This window comes from Gossypium hirsutum, chromosome A06, assembly GCF_007990345.1.
Source record: "Gossypium hirsutum isolate 1008001.06 chromosome A06, Gossypium_hirsutum_v2.1, whole genome shotgun sequence".
Classification (NCBI taxonomy): domain Eukaryota; kingdom Viridiplantae; phylum Streptophyta; class Magnoliopsida; order Malvales; family Malvaceae; genus Gossypium; species Gossypium hirsutum.
Window position 1 is genome coordinate 16,372,374 of NC_053429.1, and position 15,429 is coordinate 16,387,802.

The 15,429-nt window shown below is 33.7% G+C and overlaps 2 protein-coding genes across 3 annotated transcripts; one reads left to right on the forward strand and one right to left on the reverse strand.

Moving 5' to 3' along the window:
* Nucleotides 1-587: 587 nt before the first annotated feature.
* On the forward strand, nucleotides 588-4,181 carry LOC107962732 (SNW/SKI-interacting protein A). Of its 2 annotated transcripts, none has more exons than XM_016899224.2 (3): nucleotides 588-954; nucleotides 1,950-2,029; nucleotides 2,164-4,181. In XM_016899224.2, exon 3 carries the CDS (start codon nucleotides 2,192-2,194, stop codon nucleotides 4,013-4,015), a length of 1,824 nt encoding a protein of 607 aa, XP_016754713.2. In that variant the 5' UTR covers nucleotides 588-954; nucleotides 1,950-2,029; nucleotides 2,164-2,191; the 3' UTR covers nucleotides 4,016-4,181. The 2 variants fall into 2 exon arrangements, with proteins under 2 accessions (XP_016754713.2, XP_040971156.1); XM_041115222.1 differs by having other exon boundaries at nucleotides 602-954; nucleotides 2,168-4,181.
* A 660-nt stretch (nucleotides 4,182-4,841) lies between these two features.
* On the reverse strand, nucleotides 4,842-7,595 carry LOC107962731 (protein phosphatase 1 regulatory inhibitor subunit PPP1R7 homolog). The gene is made up of 6 exons (XM_016899223.2): nucleotides 7,093-7,595; nucleotides 6,455-6,685; nucleotides 6,091-6,237; nucleotides 5,856-5,998; nucleotides 5,671-5,785; nucleotides 4,842-5,142 (listed from the first exon to the last, which is right to left on the reverse strand). The coding sequence occupies exons 1-6, from the start codon at nucleotides 7,390-7,392 to the stop codon at nucleotides 5,062-5,064; spliced, it is 1,017 nt and encodes a 338-aa protein (XP_016754712.2). The 5' UTR covers nucleotides 7,393-7,595; the 3' UTR covers nucleotides 4,842-5,061.
* Nucleotides 7,596-15,429: the final 7,834 nt, after the last annotated feature.

Genomic DNA, 15,429 nt, shown 5'->3' on the forward strand with positions numbered 1-15,429 from the left:
GATAGATGGCAGATCAACAGGGGTGTAGACAGTCGCCAATAAATCTACTTCCATGCATTGTATGAGTTTAAAATTATTAACTTTATTTTTACCTAAACACTAAATTTAAAATTCAAAACGCGAGAAAAAATAATAATTATAATTAATATTTAATTATATTTAAATGAAGTTATTAATATTTATTAATAAATTTTCCTTAAAAAATATACAATACTTATAATTAATATTTAAAAAATAATGATGTATTCATAAATAATACATAATAAATGGAAAAAAAATTGGAGCCTATTAAAAATATTGATTCTCAAATGGGTCATTTGAGTAACAAAAACTGACTTGCCTGCCTTACAAATGCAATGTTCTTAGGGGTGAATAAAATTCGATTTGATTCGGAAAATTTAAAAAAAATTCAAATTTTGAATTATTCGAATCAAGTTAATCCAATCAACTCGAATTTGTTTTCAAATTTCAAATTTGAATCGAGTTGAATTCTTGAATTTGAATAACTTGAATAATTCAAATAAATCTAATATAAACTATATTTTTTAATTTTTTTAAATTTTAGGCTTTTACTTAATTACTTAACCCAATTTTCTCAAGCCCACATTTTGTTTTATCCCATTTCCCCAACCCCAAGCTCGTCTGCCCAAAGAAATAATTTCCCAAAACCCAATTCCTCCTCCCAAATCAAACCCCCGAGCTCCAGCCAATTCCATCTTCCAAAGTCTAAACCCCAAATTAATTTTCTTATTCTCTCCAGACTCAAGTCTCCATTTCTAATAAAATCAAACCCTAAAATCTATTTTTCTAAAAAAAACCCCTAAAATAAACCCTCATTCCTTCTCCTTCTAGTTCATTCAAACCTTCAAACTCCAAATCGAGTTGCTGTTCCTTCTGATCGAGGCACTTTGTTTTTTTCCATTTTAAACTTGAAGTTTTTGCATCTTTAAGAAGGTTTGTCTTGAAACATTTTTGAATTATTGAATTATTTTTGCTCTATTTGCATCTGTTTCACTTTCACTCCATTGAATGGTTTCCGGCTCGCTCTATGTTCCTTCTCCACTTACCTGTTTGCTGTTGTGGAGAAGGTTACAATTCATTTAGGGAAAAAGAAACTGAACTTGTGGGGATTTACCATTTGGAAAGGGAAAACAAAATCTTGAAGACTGTGTTTTGATTCAATGGTTTTTCATAATAAAAACCCAAACCCGTATGATTTTTTTTATCTGGGTTTACTTGATGAATCTATTGAAAAAAAAATTGTTGTAATGTGTTATTAAGTGTTATCTAAAAAAGTAAAAATACCCCACGTCAATTTTTACAGCTTGATTGAAGCTTTATTTCTTAAAACTCTTATGATTTTCTCGTTAGAGTTTTACAATATTTAAGTTAAGAAATTATTAATTCATAAGGATATTACTGTTTCCTAGAGGTTTATTAATTTATAAGAATTTTTTTTAAACTTAGTTAATTAATTTTTATTCCAGCTAATTTTCACTAGCTTTAAAGTGTTTGTGTTTACAAATTACAATAACCCCAATTGATTTTACTAATTACCAAAAACAAAAATCGAATTTGCCAATTAATCAGAAAATAGATGTTCATAAAATAATTAAAAAATAAAAAATCTATTCGATTTTAAATAATTTAAAAAATTACATAAAAATAAATAACTTTAAATTTTTTTTTTAAATTTAACTCGAATAAATATATTAAATTTAATTTGAATACTATCTCACTTATCTCGATTCGAAAAAATTTTAAATAAAATTAAAATAATAAAATAAGATTCAAAAACTCGATTACCTTCAAAAATTTCAATTCCATTCATTCGAATGTAACTACTAAATGTTTTAATCTAAATTTATCTCATACGATATTTTTTATTTCCTTATATTTGCGAGCCTGACCCTCTAATCTTAACCCTACCCGAATTGCCCTTTCGACAGCCGACTATCGACATAGCTAGCTGCTGCTCAGTTCGATTTCTATCAAATCATTAACCCGATCGGTTCGAGAGCTTTTCAAGGTATTTATCCTCTTTTTGTTTAAATTAGGTCTTTCTGATTTTGCGTTCGAAGCGTTTTCTTTTTTATGTTATTCGCTTTCTAAATCCTTTATTTAATAAATGTTAGGATTTTTATTTTGCTTATTATTTGTTAGGCAGAAATCTTGTAGATTTGGATACGCCATGGCGGCTTTGAAGGATCTTTTACCAGATGCGAAAAACTCAACGTCGACCTATTATGATCACGCGAATGATCCTTGGTTTAAACAACGGTTTAGTACGTCGGAGGAAGAGAAATCCACTGTCGTAACGGCGAAGCCAGTACCGCCTTACTTGAAGCGCGCCGGATTTGTTCCTAGGAAAGTTGAAGACTTTGGAGATGGAGGAGCTTTCCCTGAAATACATATTGCTCAATACCCGCTTGATATGGGAAGGGTTAAAGGGGCAAAACCTGGATCGAAGATTCTTCCGGTGACTGTTGATGCTCGTGGGAATTTGGCTTATGATGCAATAGTTAAGCAGAATGAGAATGCCAAGAAGATTGTTTATTCGCAGCATAAGGATTTAATTCCTAAGATTTTGAGGAATGAGGAAGAGGGTGATGATGAGGGGGAAGAAGAGGAGGAGATGCAAAAAGAGATCGAGGAAACTATGCAAGAAACTAAGGCGGCTTTAGAGAAGATAGTTAATGTGAGATTGAGCGCTGCACAGCCTAAGAATGTTCCGAAACAGTCTTCGGATTCAAAGTATATTAAGTATAAGCCTTCACAGCAATCGGCTGCGTTTAATTCAGGTGCTAAGGAGAGGATAATTAGAATGGTAGAGATGCCTGTTGATCCTCTTGAGCCTCCCAAGTTTAAGCATAAGAGGGTACCTAAGGCTTCGGGATCTCCACCAGTGCCAGTGATGCATTCCCCTCCACGTCCTGTTACTGTGAAGGATCAGCAGGACTGGAAAATTCCACCTTGTATTTCAAACTGGAAGAATCCAAAAGGGTATACTATTCCGCTGGATAAGCGACTTGCTGCTGATGGAAGAGGTTTACAGGAGGTTCAGATTAACGATAACTTTGCAAAGCTGTCTGAGGCTTTGTATGTTGCAGAGCAGAAGGCTAGAGAAGCTGTGGCAATGAGATCAAAGGTGCAGAAAGAGATGATGATGAAGGAGAAGGAAAGGAAGGAGCAGGAGTTGCGAGCTTTAGCTGCTAAAGCCCGTTCTGAGAGAACTGGGACGGTGGCACCATCTACTGCTGTTCCAATGTCATCTGATAGAAGTGTGATGGATACTGATACGAGAGTGGATTATGAGCCTGCGAGGGAAAGAGAAAGGGATATGCCAAAGGAATCGAAGGAAGAAAGGGAGGAGCGGTTGCAGAGGGCGAAGATACGTGAAGAGCGTCGTAGAGAAAGGGAGAGAGAGAGAAGGTTGGAGGCCAAAGATGCTGCCATGGGTAAAAAGAGTAAGATTACAAGAGATAGAGATAGAGATATTAGTGAAAAAGTTGCTCTTGGTATGGCTTCTACTGGTGCTGGAAGAGGTGGGGAAGTAATGTATGATCAAAGGTTATTTAACCAGGAGAAAGGAATGGATTCTGGATTTGCAACTGATGATCAATACAACATCTACGACAAGGGTCTATTCACAGCGCAACCTACTCTCTCGACACTCTACAGGCCAAAGAAAGACGTGGATTCGGAAATGTACGGTGGTGCTGATGAGCAGTTAGAGAAAATAATGAAAACTGAGAGGTTTAAACCTGACAAGGCGTTTGCTGGTACTTCTGAGAAGAGTGGTCCAAGAGACAGGCCAGTTGAGTTTGAAAAGGAAGTTGAAGAAGCTGATCCATTCGGTCTTGACCAGTTCTTGACAGAGGTCAAGAAGGGCAAGAAAGCCATGGACAAAGTGGGTAGTGGAGGGACAATGAAAGCAAGTGCAGGTTCGTCCATGCGAGATGGCTATGAAGGAGGATCTAATAGATCTCGCATTAATTTCGAAAGAGGACATTAATATACATGGTTCTGTAGCTTGTTTATTTGCTCATCTTTGTTACCCAGTGAAATCTTAAACCCTGAAATAGCAGTCTGGGGTGAGATTTTCTCTCTCTTCGGTACGTGGAATGTTGTTTTATTTTCCCTTGTAGACTTTTAAATAATCATATTTCTCTGTTATTTTATATTTGGTCGATTTCTTGTCCCATGATCATCTGTGTGCATTTCATGAAATAGTATAATCTACAGAGGATAATTGCTTCTTCTCATTGCCCTTTCTGTTCGTTGATAATTACTTAAAAAAAGGTGCGGAGATTCATTGTGGCGTTTATGAACTTCTCTAGAACTTCATCTTGCATCTTTGAGCTGCTTAGAGCTAGAGCAATGTGTGATATTGATTATATCTCCTGGCATTGCTGACAAAGTCTAGGCCAGTAATTTTAAGATGCAAGATAACCATGAACCCATTTACGAGTATCATGAATTGTTGGAATTACAAGTAATTTTAGTACAATGGAAACCATTACTGAACCCATTTACGAGTAATTTCAGTAATTTTAGTAATTTTAGTAATTTACGAGTATCATGAACCCATTTACGGTGCCTTAACTAAATGGAAACCATTACTGAAATGATGAGTAAAATGTGGTTAGTACAACAATTATAAATGAAAATTTGGATTTGCATTTCTTCTTTGACAAATGACCATGCATCTTATGTGAATTTCAGGACTGACCAACAACCTAGAAAGCCATACATTCTTGTTTACAAGAGAGCTTGAAATATTATTAAAAAGTTGGAAAGAGGTCAACAATTCAAGAGATTAAGTATGTTCAAAACAATGATTAACAACACTGAACACTGCATTTAATAAATAAACATATCATGGTTAATCCCCTTTAAAGAATTAGGGATCACTTCCAGAACCCTGTTTTCCCCTAGTAACATATGCAAACTCACAACTTCAGACAACAAGGGACTGGAAATGTTACAGTTAGCATACTACACGCTTGATTGCAAATTTATGAACATTCAACTACAATAGTCCAGATCCTACCAAAATTTCTAAGCAAATACCTCAGAATCGATTTGCTGAATATTGGGGAAAATTTGTTTTAGGGTAGCATTGTAGTTTGGAGACTGCGCCTGCAATAAAACAGTACAGTTGATCACATGTGAGAAAGGTTAAGAGAGAAGAATGACTACTAAGCCAGTAGAGAAGATTGAGAAATGTCAACCGACGATCACCAATTGTGCATGTAACTCTAGCTAAAGTGAATGCAATATGCCAAGGGGAAGATGATGATATAGAATTAACTGAACTCAGCCCAGGAAGGTAGACAACTACATTAGATGGATGCCACAAAACAGCTTGCACCAAAGACATACTCTATCAATAATTAGTGTCTTCATTCAAATATTAAATTGGAAATATAATTGAGAAAAGATTACATATATGAAATCAGGAAAATACAAGAAGAAAACGGAGCTCCGTAGCATACAGAGTAAGAATTAATCATGTTCCAACTACGAATTTGAACTAGATAGAGAACCAAAAATATCAAGATAATCAACCAATTAGCCATAACAAAACATTTGGGATCGTAAGGATGCTGCAATCACAAAAACCAACAAAAACTATAGTCTCTAAAAACTGCAAGTTGCAAACCGTACACATGGATTATTTTCAAGGTAGATAGTAGTGAGCTTTTCTCTTGAACCAGAAACACCCTCAGCTATGTCCTCAAGTGATTCTATTCGGTTGTCATTGAGCCACAAGTCTTCCAACCTGCATATAAAATTATTCAACAACTTATGATAGGATAAGATCCCTACACGTAGAGAGAAATGAAAATTACCTTGTTAAGTTTTGAATATCATCGACTGATGTTAGCTTATTTGATGAAACATCTAATACTCGGAGGTTGACCAATTTTGATAGGCCTTCCGTTTTTGCTATACCATTGTGGCTCAAGTATATTTCTTCTAGGGCATTGCATTCCTTGAAAACAAAAAATCCAAAGAAAAACCTCATCCAAATATTATGACATATAAAAAGTTTTACGAGAACCAACATTTTTTAAAGTGCTATACCTCCAACCCTATCATAGATGTTAACCGGTTACTTTGCAAGCTAATCTTCTTGATGCAGCTAAGCCCACAAAGGTTGATCACTTTGATTCGGTTTCTTCCTAGCCACAGTTCTTGTAACTTTGTGAAATTTTGCAAATTTTCCATCACCTAAGATACCAAGATCAATGAAAGCAATTCACAAATTAGACCATGCTCAAGAAATTACTAATAACTGATCAATCTTACCCCCCCTACTTCAATACTGAAACAAAAATTGACAAAAAGCTTATGCCATGAAACAGAAAATTTCCACCTACCTGCTGCATACAATAGATGCTTATAACGTTATTTATACAAGGATTATGAAAGCATTTTAATAACTAACCCGTAGTCTGTTAGAACCAAGTTCAAGGATTTGCAACTCATGCAAGTGGTCAATCTCCTCCATCTTAGTAACTTCATTTTTGGAGACATAGAGTTCCTTGATTGTGCTGGAGGCCTTCGACAATCCTTGTAATGAAGTGATTTCATTGAAAGAAACATCAAAAACTAAGAGCTTCTTGAATATACCCACATCTGGTATTTTCGTCAGTTTATTATCCCTAAGTATTAACTCCTGTACAAAAAGAAATAACCCCAAGCTTCTTCGTTAGGCTCTTATTCATTTTTTTCCCTTTACTTTCTTATTTACTTCTCACAAACGTCTAAAAGCTAAAGCAAATGGCAAATCTTTGATTAATAATAAACAAGTAATTAAAATATAGCAGAAATTCAGGCATAATTAGTTCATGCAAACGTAAAATTTTGCATCTTATAATTAAAAAAAAACCGTACTTTTAAACATCCAAGAAGATTAGTTGCATTTATCTACATGCATTTTTTAAAAGCAAAACTGCAAGTAATGACCAGCAGTACATAAATTTCGTATACTTTATTTTTCTAACGAAATTACTACAATAATAATGAATCGTAAAGACCAAAAACAGAAGGTTGAGAGGGGGTGAAGGGAAAGAAGAAGATAACCTCAAGACCAGTTAACGATTCCCAGCTGGAGATTGGCTCGATAGCAGCATCGTTGAAGAGATTCTGTCGAAAAGAAAGCTTTCTGAGATTGATGAGGTTCGCAATCCGAGAGTCCAATTTCGATAAGCGGTTCGTTGTTAGGTCCAAATCGATGAGATTTGGCGGCAATTCCACCGAGTCGAGATCGGGGAGCTGGAAGCTGGTAAGATCGAGACTGGTGATGGAGGATAAATCAATCTCCACGGTTTGATCATCTTGGTCCGGTTTGGCTTCTACTGGTGGTTCGTTCTGGCTTTGCATCTTCTTTTTTGGGAGGTGGAGACGCCAGCAGCTTCCGTCGACCAGTCGTGCAGTGGAATAGTTTCGGTTTTCTGGTGCTTTGTTTTTCACCTGGTGGATGCAATGGAATATTATGCAAGAGAAACGACATGTCGTTTTCGGGTTTCCCCTTGGACGGTTTTTGCGTGAAAGCCAGTAGATAATAGGCCTAGCTCCTGGGCCCCAAAATGGAATAAAATTGAAATTGGGCTAATTTATTAGCAGGTGGGTTGGTTTTTATTAATTTTTTAAAATACTCGTACTATTATTTATATTTTAATTGTATTGGTGTCATAAGTTAATAAAATATTAAATTTAACTAAAAATTTATCATTCACGTATGCACGTAGAAATGAAAAATATAAAACACAAATGTGTGTTTGAAAATAACATATAACAAATAATGAAACGTATGACTTGAAACAAATTAATAATGATATCACATGTAAGATAACTTATTACATAACTCAATCTTGAGTCGGTATCGAGTTAACTTGTAATACCAACTTAATCAAATGCATTATTAATACATACAATCGATGAAAGTAATAAAGTGTGCATAATATAATTAAAATGTATAAAATATTAAAATAAAACTTTAGTTGGGTGGTAAGTTAAAGTTTTACAAATGCAATTGATTCGGGTTCAAATTTCATTATATGTATATTTTTATTAATTTTTTTCAATAAAAAACTAAAATACCATCGAATAATATAATATTTTTTCATTAAATATACTTATTGTGGGCTTTGAATAATCTTTAAAGCTTCAATTTAATAATTTCAACCAAAACCACATTTGATATTAATATATTAGTATTTTTTGAGCAATTTCATTATAGGCTTTGATCATGTCTGTTCTTTTTTACATAGTACCTAGAATTACTCATAGCCCCTTCTAATCCATAAACAGTAAGATAATGCGCTTCAATCCATTCGAACACATGTTTTCCTACATTAACAATAATGTTCATGCCAATCAAGTTAAGACTCAATCCTCATCAACTACAGAGTCATTCCTACCTTATTTTGCACAAACCCACCACGGTTACTGGTAATTCTATTCAGTTGAATAATGGATTACAACCCAATTCAACAAAAACATCGAATAGCCATTTTTTGCCTCCCTATTGAATGATAATTCAGAGTTTCCAAGAATAGAATAAAAAGACTTCTGTATCCCATTTTACCAATCTCAAAAGATCTTCACTTTTTAGAAATATAACCAAAACATTAAAATGAAAAAAAAAATAGAGAAGAGTTTTTCATTTTATTGTTTTAGGGACTAATTTTTTTCTTCTAATACCCTCCACCAAAATTTAACAAGATCACATATGTAATCATAAAATCAACAAAATAACACAAAACCCACGTTAAACATCAAAAGCAATAACTTTTTGTGAAGAAAAATTGTCAACAGTTTCTCTCTCCTCATGTTTCTGTGGTTTTAGACACTTGCAAAGGCTCTTGAACTATAAGTTTATGGAGAAAGAAGAGAAGAAGGAAGAAAGAAACAGAGTTTTAAAGCTGGCTTAGAAAGAACAATGACTAAAAGGATTTCTAAATTTCTTTTTACGAACTTCAAGTGTAGAATTATGATTGTGTAATGTGATTTAGAAAAAAAATATTAAAATAAATGTGAAATAAAATATAAAATTTTTAAATAAAAGTAGATTGAATCAAAAGGATAAAAACTCTAGCCTTCTCTTTTAGTTTTTAAATTGGTCGCAGATTATAGATGTCTTTTTATTTGATGATCAATGTAAAAAAATAGAAGGCCAGTAATGACAATATATCGCAAAGAAAAGAGAAAGAAAATTTAAAAAACACACAGATTTTACATGGAAACCCTTTCGGGGAAAAATCACGGGCGGAGGAGAAGAAAATTCACTATGTCGAATTCGAATGATTACAAGAGTAATAGACTATGTCTATTTATAGGCTTGTAAAGCCATATTCTAATAGGAGTGTAGTAAAATTGAAACACCTTATTCTAATTAATATCAAATAGATGGAGTTTAATAATGTTTAAAAATTCTTATTCTAAAATAAAATAAAAGAAGTGTAGTTCTATAGGGATTTTACTTTTATTTTATTTTACCACTATTTTATGTAAATAAAAATTCGGGTCACTTATATCTAACAATCTCCACCTTGACATGAATTCTCAATGAACAAGTTCTTCATTGTAAACTCTCAACGAACAAGTTCTCCACCTCTTCCATAAAACCCCTTATAACTTCAACAATGAACACCAACCAAGTCTAAGCAATGTTCAAACTTGGTTATAAGAAGTGACTTAGTCATCAAATCTGTAGGATTTTCATGAGTACTAATTTTGCTCACAACAATATCACTACGAGCAATAATATCATGAAAAAAATGATACCGAATATCAATGTGTTTTGTTCTCTCATGAAACATTTGATCTTTTGTAAGGAAGATGGTACTCTGACTGTCACAAAATACTATATTGATTTGAAGGTTTTCATTGAGTTCACTAAAGAGTCCCTTCAACCAAATAGCTTTTTTACAAGCCTCAGTAATCGCCATGTACTCAGCTTAAGTGGTAGACGAAGTGACTGTGGTTTACAAAGTGGCTTTCCAACTGATTGCATAACCTCCGATTGTAAAAACATAACCTGTAAGAGATCTTCTTCTATCAAGGTCTCCAGCAAAATGAACATCAACATACCCAATGACTCTATCTCTAGTTTTTCCAAACTGTAAGCAAACATCAGTAGTACCTCGTAAGTATCTTAAAATCCACTGAACTGCTTTCCAATGTTCTTTACCGGTATTCGTCATGTATCTGCTAACTGCACTGATTGCATATGATAAATCTGGACGTGAACAAACCATAGCATACATGAGAGATCCCACTGCACTAGAGTATGAAACATGTGACATGTACTCAATTTCATCATCTGATTGTGGAGAGAAAGCCGATGAAAGTCTGAAATGGGCTACTAAAGGAGTACTAACAGGCTTAGCACTCTGCATATTGAACCTGCAAAGAACTTTCTCAATGTATCCCTTCTGACTTAGGTACAATTTACTTGCTTTTCTATCTCTGAGAATCTCCATACCAAGTATCTTCTTTGCTGGTCCCAAATCTTTCATCTCAAATTCTTCACTTAGTTGGGCTTTGACCTTTCTTATCTCTCATTTATCTTTCACTGCTATCAACATGTCATCAACATAAAAGAGTAGATACACAAAAGAACCATCACTGTTTTTCTTAAAGTAAACACAATTGTCAAAACTACTTCTTTTGAAATCATGAGAAGTCATAAAAGAATCAAACCTCTTGTACCATTGTCTTGGTGACAGTTTCAAACCACAAAGGGACTTTTTTAGCAAGCAAATATAGTCCTCTTTTTCTGAGACTGTAAAACCTTCTGGTTGTTGCATGTAAATATCCTCTTCAAGTTCTCTATGCAAAAATACAATTTTTACATCTAACTGCTTAAGCTCTAAATCATGCATGACCACAATACGAAGCAAAACTCGAATCGAACTATGCTTTACAACTGGGGAGAACACGTCTGTGAAGTCCACACCTGGAATTTAACTGTAACCCTTTGCAACAAGTCTTGCTTTATATCTGGGTTCTTCAACTCCAAGAGTTCCTTCTTTCTTTTTAAACACCCATTTACAACGAACAACCTTTTTACCTTTAAGAAGTTTCACCAGATCTCATGTTCTATTTTTGTGGAATGATTCCATCTCCTCTTGCATAACAAACATCCATTTTTCTAAGTCTTCACAGCTAACTGCCTCAGAATAATTAGATGGTTTTTGGTTTGCATCTATATCTTCAGCCACATTTAAAGCATAAGCAACTAGATTAACCTCAGCATACTTCTTTGGAAGTTTAATTTCTCTTCTAGTTCTGTTTTTAGCGATATAGTATTGTGGTGAAGAAGTAACTTTATTCTCAATTTTTGTACTGGCTTGAGGAGTCGACTCTGTTGTAGATTCTGTATTAATCTGATGCTCCACTTGCTTTTGATTTTCTTTATTGGAAGAATCTTTAAGAGATAAGTTAGGTAGCATAGCAGTTTCATCAAAAACAACATCTCTGCTAATCACAACTTTTCTATTTTCAGGACACCATAACTTATACCCTTTTACACCAACTTTATAACCAAGAAAAACACATTTAATGGATCTCGGTTCCAATTTTCCATTATTAACATGAGCATACACAAGACACCCAAAAAATCTTTAAATCAGAATAATTAGCAAAATTACCAGACCATACTTCTTGTGGAGTCTTTTTCTCAATGACAACGGATGGAGATCGGTTGATCAAAAAACATGCAGTAGAGTCTGCTTCGGCCCAAAACGACTTTGGTAAGTTGGCATTTGACAATATACATTGAACCTTCTCTATGACTGTTCTATTCATTCATTCTGCAATGCTGTTTTGTTGTGGAGTATAACGAACTGTCAAGTGTCTCATGATCCTTTCTGACTTGCACAGTCTATTAAATTCATCATAACAAAACTTTAAGCCATTGTCTGTGCGAAGGTATTTTATTTGTTTTCCTGTCTGTTTTTCAATCATAATTTTCCAAGACTTAAATGCGGAAAACACATCACTTTTCTGCTTCAGGAAGAAAACTCAAACTTTTCTGGAAAAATCATAAATAAAAGTTAGCATATAATTAGCTCTACCTCTTGAAGGCACTCTGGATGGCCCCCATAGATCAGAATGAATATACTCTAACGTTTCTTTCGTGTTATGGATTCCTCTGGTGAATCAAACTCTCTTTTGCTTCCAAAAAATGCAGTGCTCACAGAACTTCAGTTTGTAAATTACTTACCCATCAAGAAGTCCTCTTTTGCTCAATTCTGCCATGCCATTCTCATTCATATGCCCTAAGCGCATATGCCAAAGTTTATTAATATCATCATCTGATAAGGAAGAAGAAATGATAGCTGCATCACCAGTAACAGTAGAACCTTGCAAAACATATAACTTGACAGTCTTTCTCTGCCCTTTCATCACAACGAGGGAACCTTTGGAAATCTTCAAAACCCCACTTTTAGCTGTGTATCTGTACCCTTTTGAATCAAGAGTACTTAACGAGATTAAATTTCTCTTCAATTCTGGAACATGTCTCACGTCACTAAGTGTTCTGACGACTCCGTCAAACATTTTAACTTTAATTGTTCCAACACCTGTGATTTTACACGAAACATTATTTCCCATCAAAACAACACCTTCAGACACTATTTTGTAAGTTGTAAACCAATCCTGATTGGGACTCATGTGGAAAGTGCAGCCCGAATCAAGTATCCACTCCTTGCTCACTTTAGAATTGTTAATAGAAGCGACTAGAAGTTCACCATCGCTGTAGTCTTCTACAACATCAGCTTCACTGAAATTTTTTGGTTGTTTTCCCTTTTGATTTGTAGCCTCCCTTTTTATCTTATTTTGTAGCTTATAGCACTCAGATTTAATGTGCCCTTTCTTCTTACAGAAGTTACAAGTTTTACCTCTGTTTGAAGACTTCTATCTACTTTTAAATTTATCACGAGGATTCCATTCCTGTGTCCTTCCACGATTATCATCAGCATTCCGATCTTGTCTTCCACGAACAATTAGACCCTTTCCTTGAGAGTCGGGTTTAACCACAAGATATTTCATCTTATCGTACGGGGTTAAAGAATCATAAACCTCATCAACTGTGAGAGACTCACGACTATATAAAATCGTGTCTCTAAAGGTTGAATAAGACGGGGGCAACGAACAAAGTAGAATCAACCCTAGATCTTCCTTATCATATTGAACCTCTATGGCCTCCAAGTTTGAGAGAATTTCTTTAAACACTGTTAAGTGTTCGTGCACAGACGCACCTTCCTCCAAACGATGAGCATAAAGACATTGCTTCATATGCAACTTGCTGGTTAGAGTTTTCGACATATATATTTGTTCCAACCTCTTCCATAATACAGCGGCGGTTTTCTCCTTCATCACATCCTGCAAAATTTCATTGGACAAATGTAGATGTAATTGTGTTAACGCCTTTCGATTCTTACACTTCTTCTCTTTATCTGTTAATATCGAAGGCATCTTATCTATCCCTAGCAAGGCATCCTCCAGGTCCATCTGCGCAATAACTGCTTGAAACTTAATTTGCCACAACGCAAATCTGGTGTTGCGATCCAACAACGAAATTTCATACTTCAAAGATGTCATTACCGTGATCGAGATGAACAACCCGGAAGCTCGGATACCAATTTGTAAAAAAATAAAATGTCGGTAATGACAATATATCGCAAAAAAAAAGAAAAAAAATTAAAGAACATAACGATTTTACGTGGAAACCCTTTCGGGAAAAAACTATAGGTAGAGGAGAAGAAAGTTTACTATGTTGAATTCGAATGATTATAAGAGTAATATACTATGTCTATTTATAAGCTTGTAAAGCCATTTCTAATAGGAGTGTAGTAAGATTGAAACACCTTATTCTAATCAATATCAAATAGATGGAGTTTAATAAGGTTTAAAAAACCTTATTCTAAGATAAAATAAAAGAAGTGTAGTTCTATAGAGATTTTACTTTTATTTTATTTTACCATTATTTTATTTAAATAATGATTCGGGTCACTTATATCTAACAATCAACCAGCTAAAGTGATTGAGGAACAACTCAAACCACTAATTCTTCCATAATGGTAAATTAATTAGAAGAACATCCCAACAATTAATTTTGTATAAAATTTTTAATTTTTTTAAAAATAGAGAATTCTAAAAAATCTATAAAAATTAAAAAATATTATAAAATTATCAAATAAAGAGAATACTAAAAAGTAAACAATAAATGAAAGTAAAAGAGAATTATCTTGTACCCTATTTTAACTATCACAATGATTCTATTTATAAGCCATTGTTATTCAATGCAATATACAAATAAATGAAACTTACTTAGGTGCTTATTTAATACATACATTAAGCAAGTTTTATGTTCACTTTCATAAATGAATAGGGGATTTATCTCATAAATGAATTGGTTAGAATATGAACATCCACATTTATATATTTGTAACATTCTCCATTGGATGTCTATCAGAGAAAAATGTGACTCATTAAAACATTTGTTAGGAAAAACCTCGTGAGATAAAAACCTAATGAAGGAAAAAAAGTACACAAATTTCTATTTTAAGTTGCCTTGTTAAAAACCTTTACTTGGTAAACCCAATGGAACAAAACTTTGATTAAAGGAAAAGAGTACAACATGTCTTGAATCCCTTGATAACAATGTCACTTAACATCTTTGAGTTAATGCATTCCAATTTTGTAAACCAGCCTTTCAAATGTTGCAGTTGGTAATGCATTGGTAAACAAATATGCTAAATTATCACTAGAACGAATGTGTTGAACTTCAATATATATCACATTTCTTCTCAAGATCAAGAGTGAATAATAATTTTGGTAAAACATGTTTCATTCTATCTCATTTTATGTATCCTCTTTTAATTAAGTTATACATGATGCATTATCTGTTAGGAAATGTGCCCATATTGCAGTAAACATGTAATTATTTTCTATGTATTTGAACGATAAATAAATAAATTTCACATTTCACTATTATGTCTTTTGTATTTTTGTTTTTCATATTTTGTATGCATTGCGAAATTGTGACAAACAAATATTAGCTCATTGATTGTCTAAGTTCAAACTGATGATAAGTGACACTATAAGAATGTTTACATTGCGAGAAAGACAACTTACTTCTGTAGATAATCTAAATGACTCCATAATCTCGTAAAAGAATCAAAGTGAGCATTTGATTCAAATATTGAGAAGGATTATTATGTCGTCTACAATTCCAATTAAAGAAATGACTAGTCTTAGCTATCGGAGCAATTGACTCCATGGGTAGAGATATAAATATATTCATTGGCAGAATGATACATTTGACTAGACCTAAGATGAATTAATTTTGAATCCGTTTGTGAATTAATTCACTTATGACATTATAATGTGATTTACCTAAATCCCAAG

Bases quoted from the DNA above. Each gene is read 5' to 3' on its own strand.
- LOC107962732 (XM_016899224.2), top strand. From the start codon at position 2,192: ATGGCGGCTTTGAAGGATCTTTTACCAGATGCGAAAAACTCAACGTCG.
- LOC107962731 (XM_016899223.2), bottom strand. From the start codon at position 7,392: ATGCAAAGCCAGAACGAACCACCAGTAGAAGCCAAACCGGACCAAGAT. The intron at 6,686-7,092 runs GTTATCTTCTTC...CTTTTTGTACAG, and splicing joins AATCGTTAACTGGTCTTGAG to GAGTTAATACTTAGGGATAA. The intron at 5,786-5,855 runs GTAATTTTCATT...TTTTATATGCAG, and splicing joins GATATTCAAAACTTAACAAG to GTTGGAAGACTTGTGGCTCA.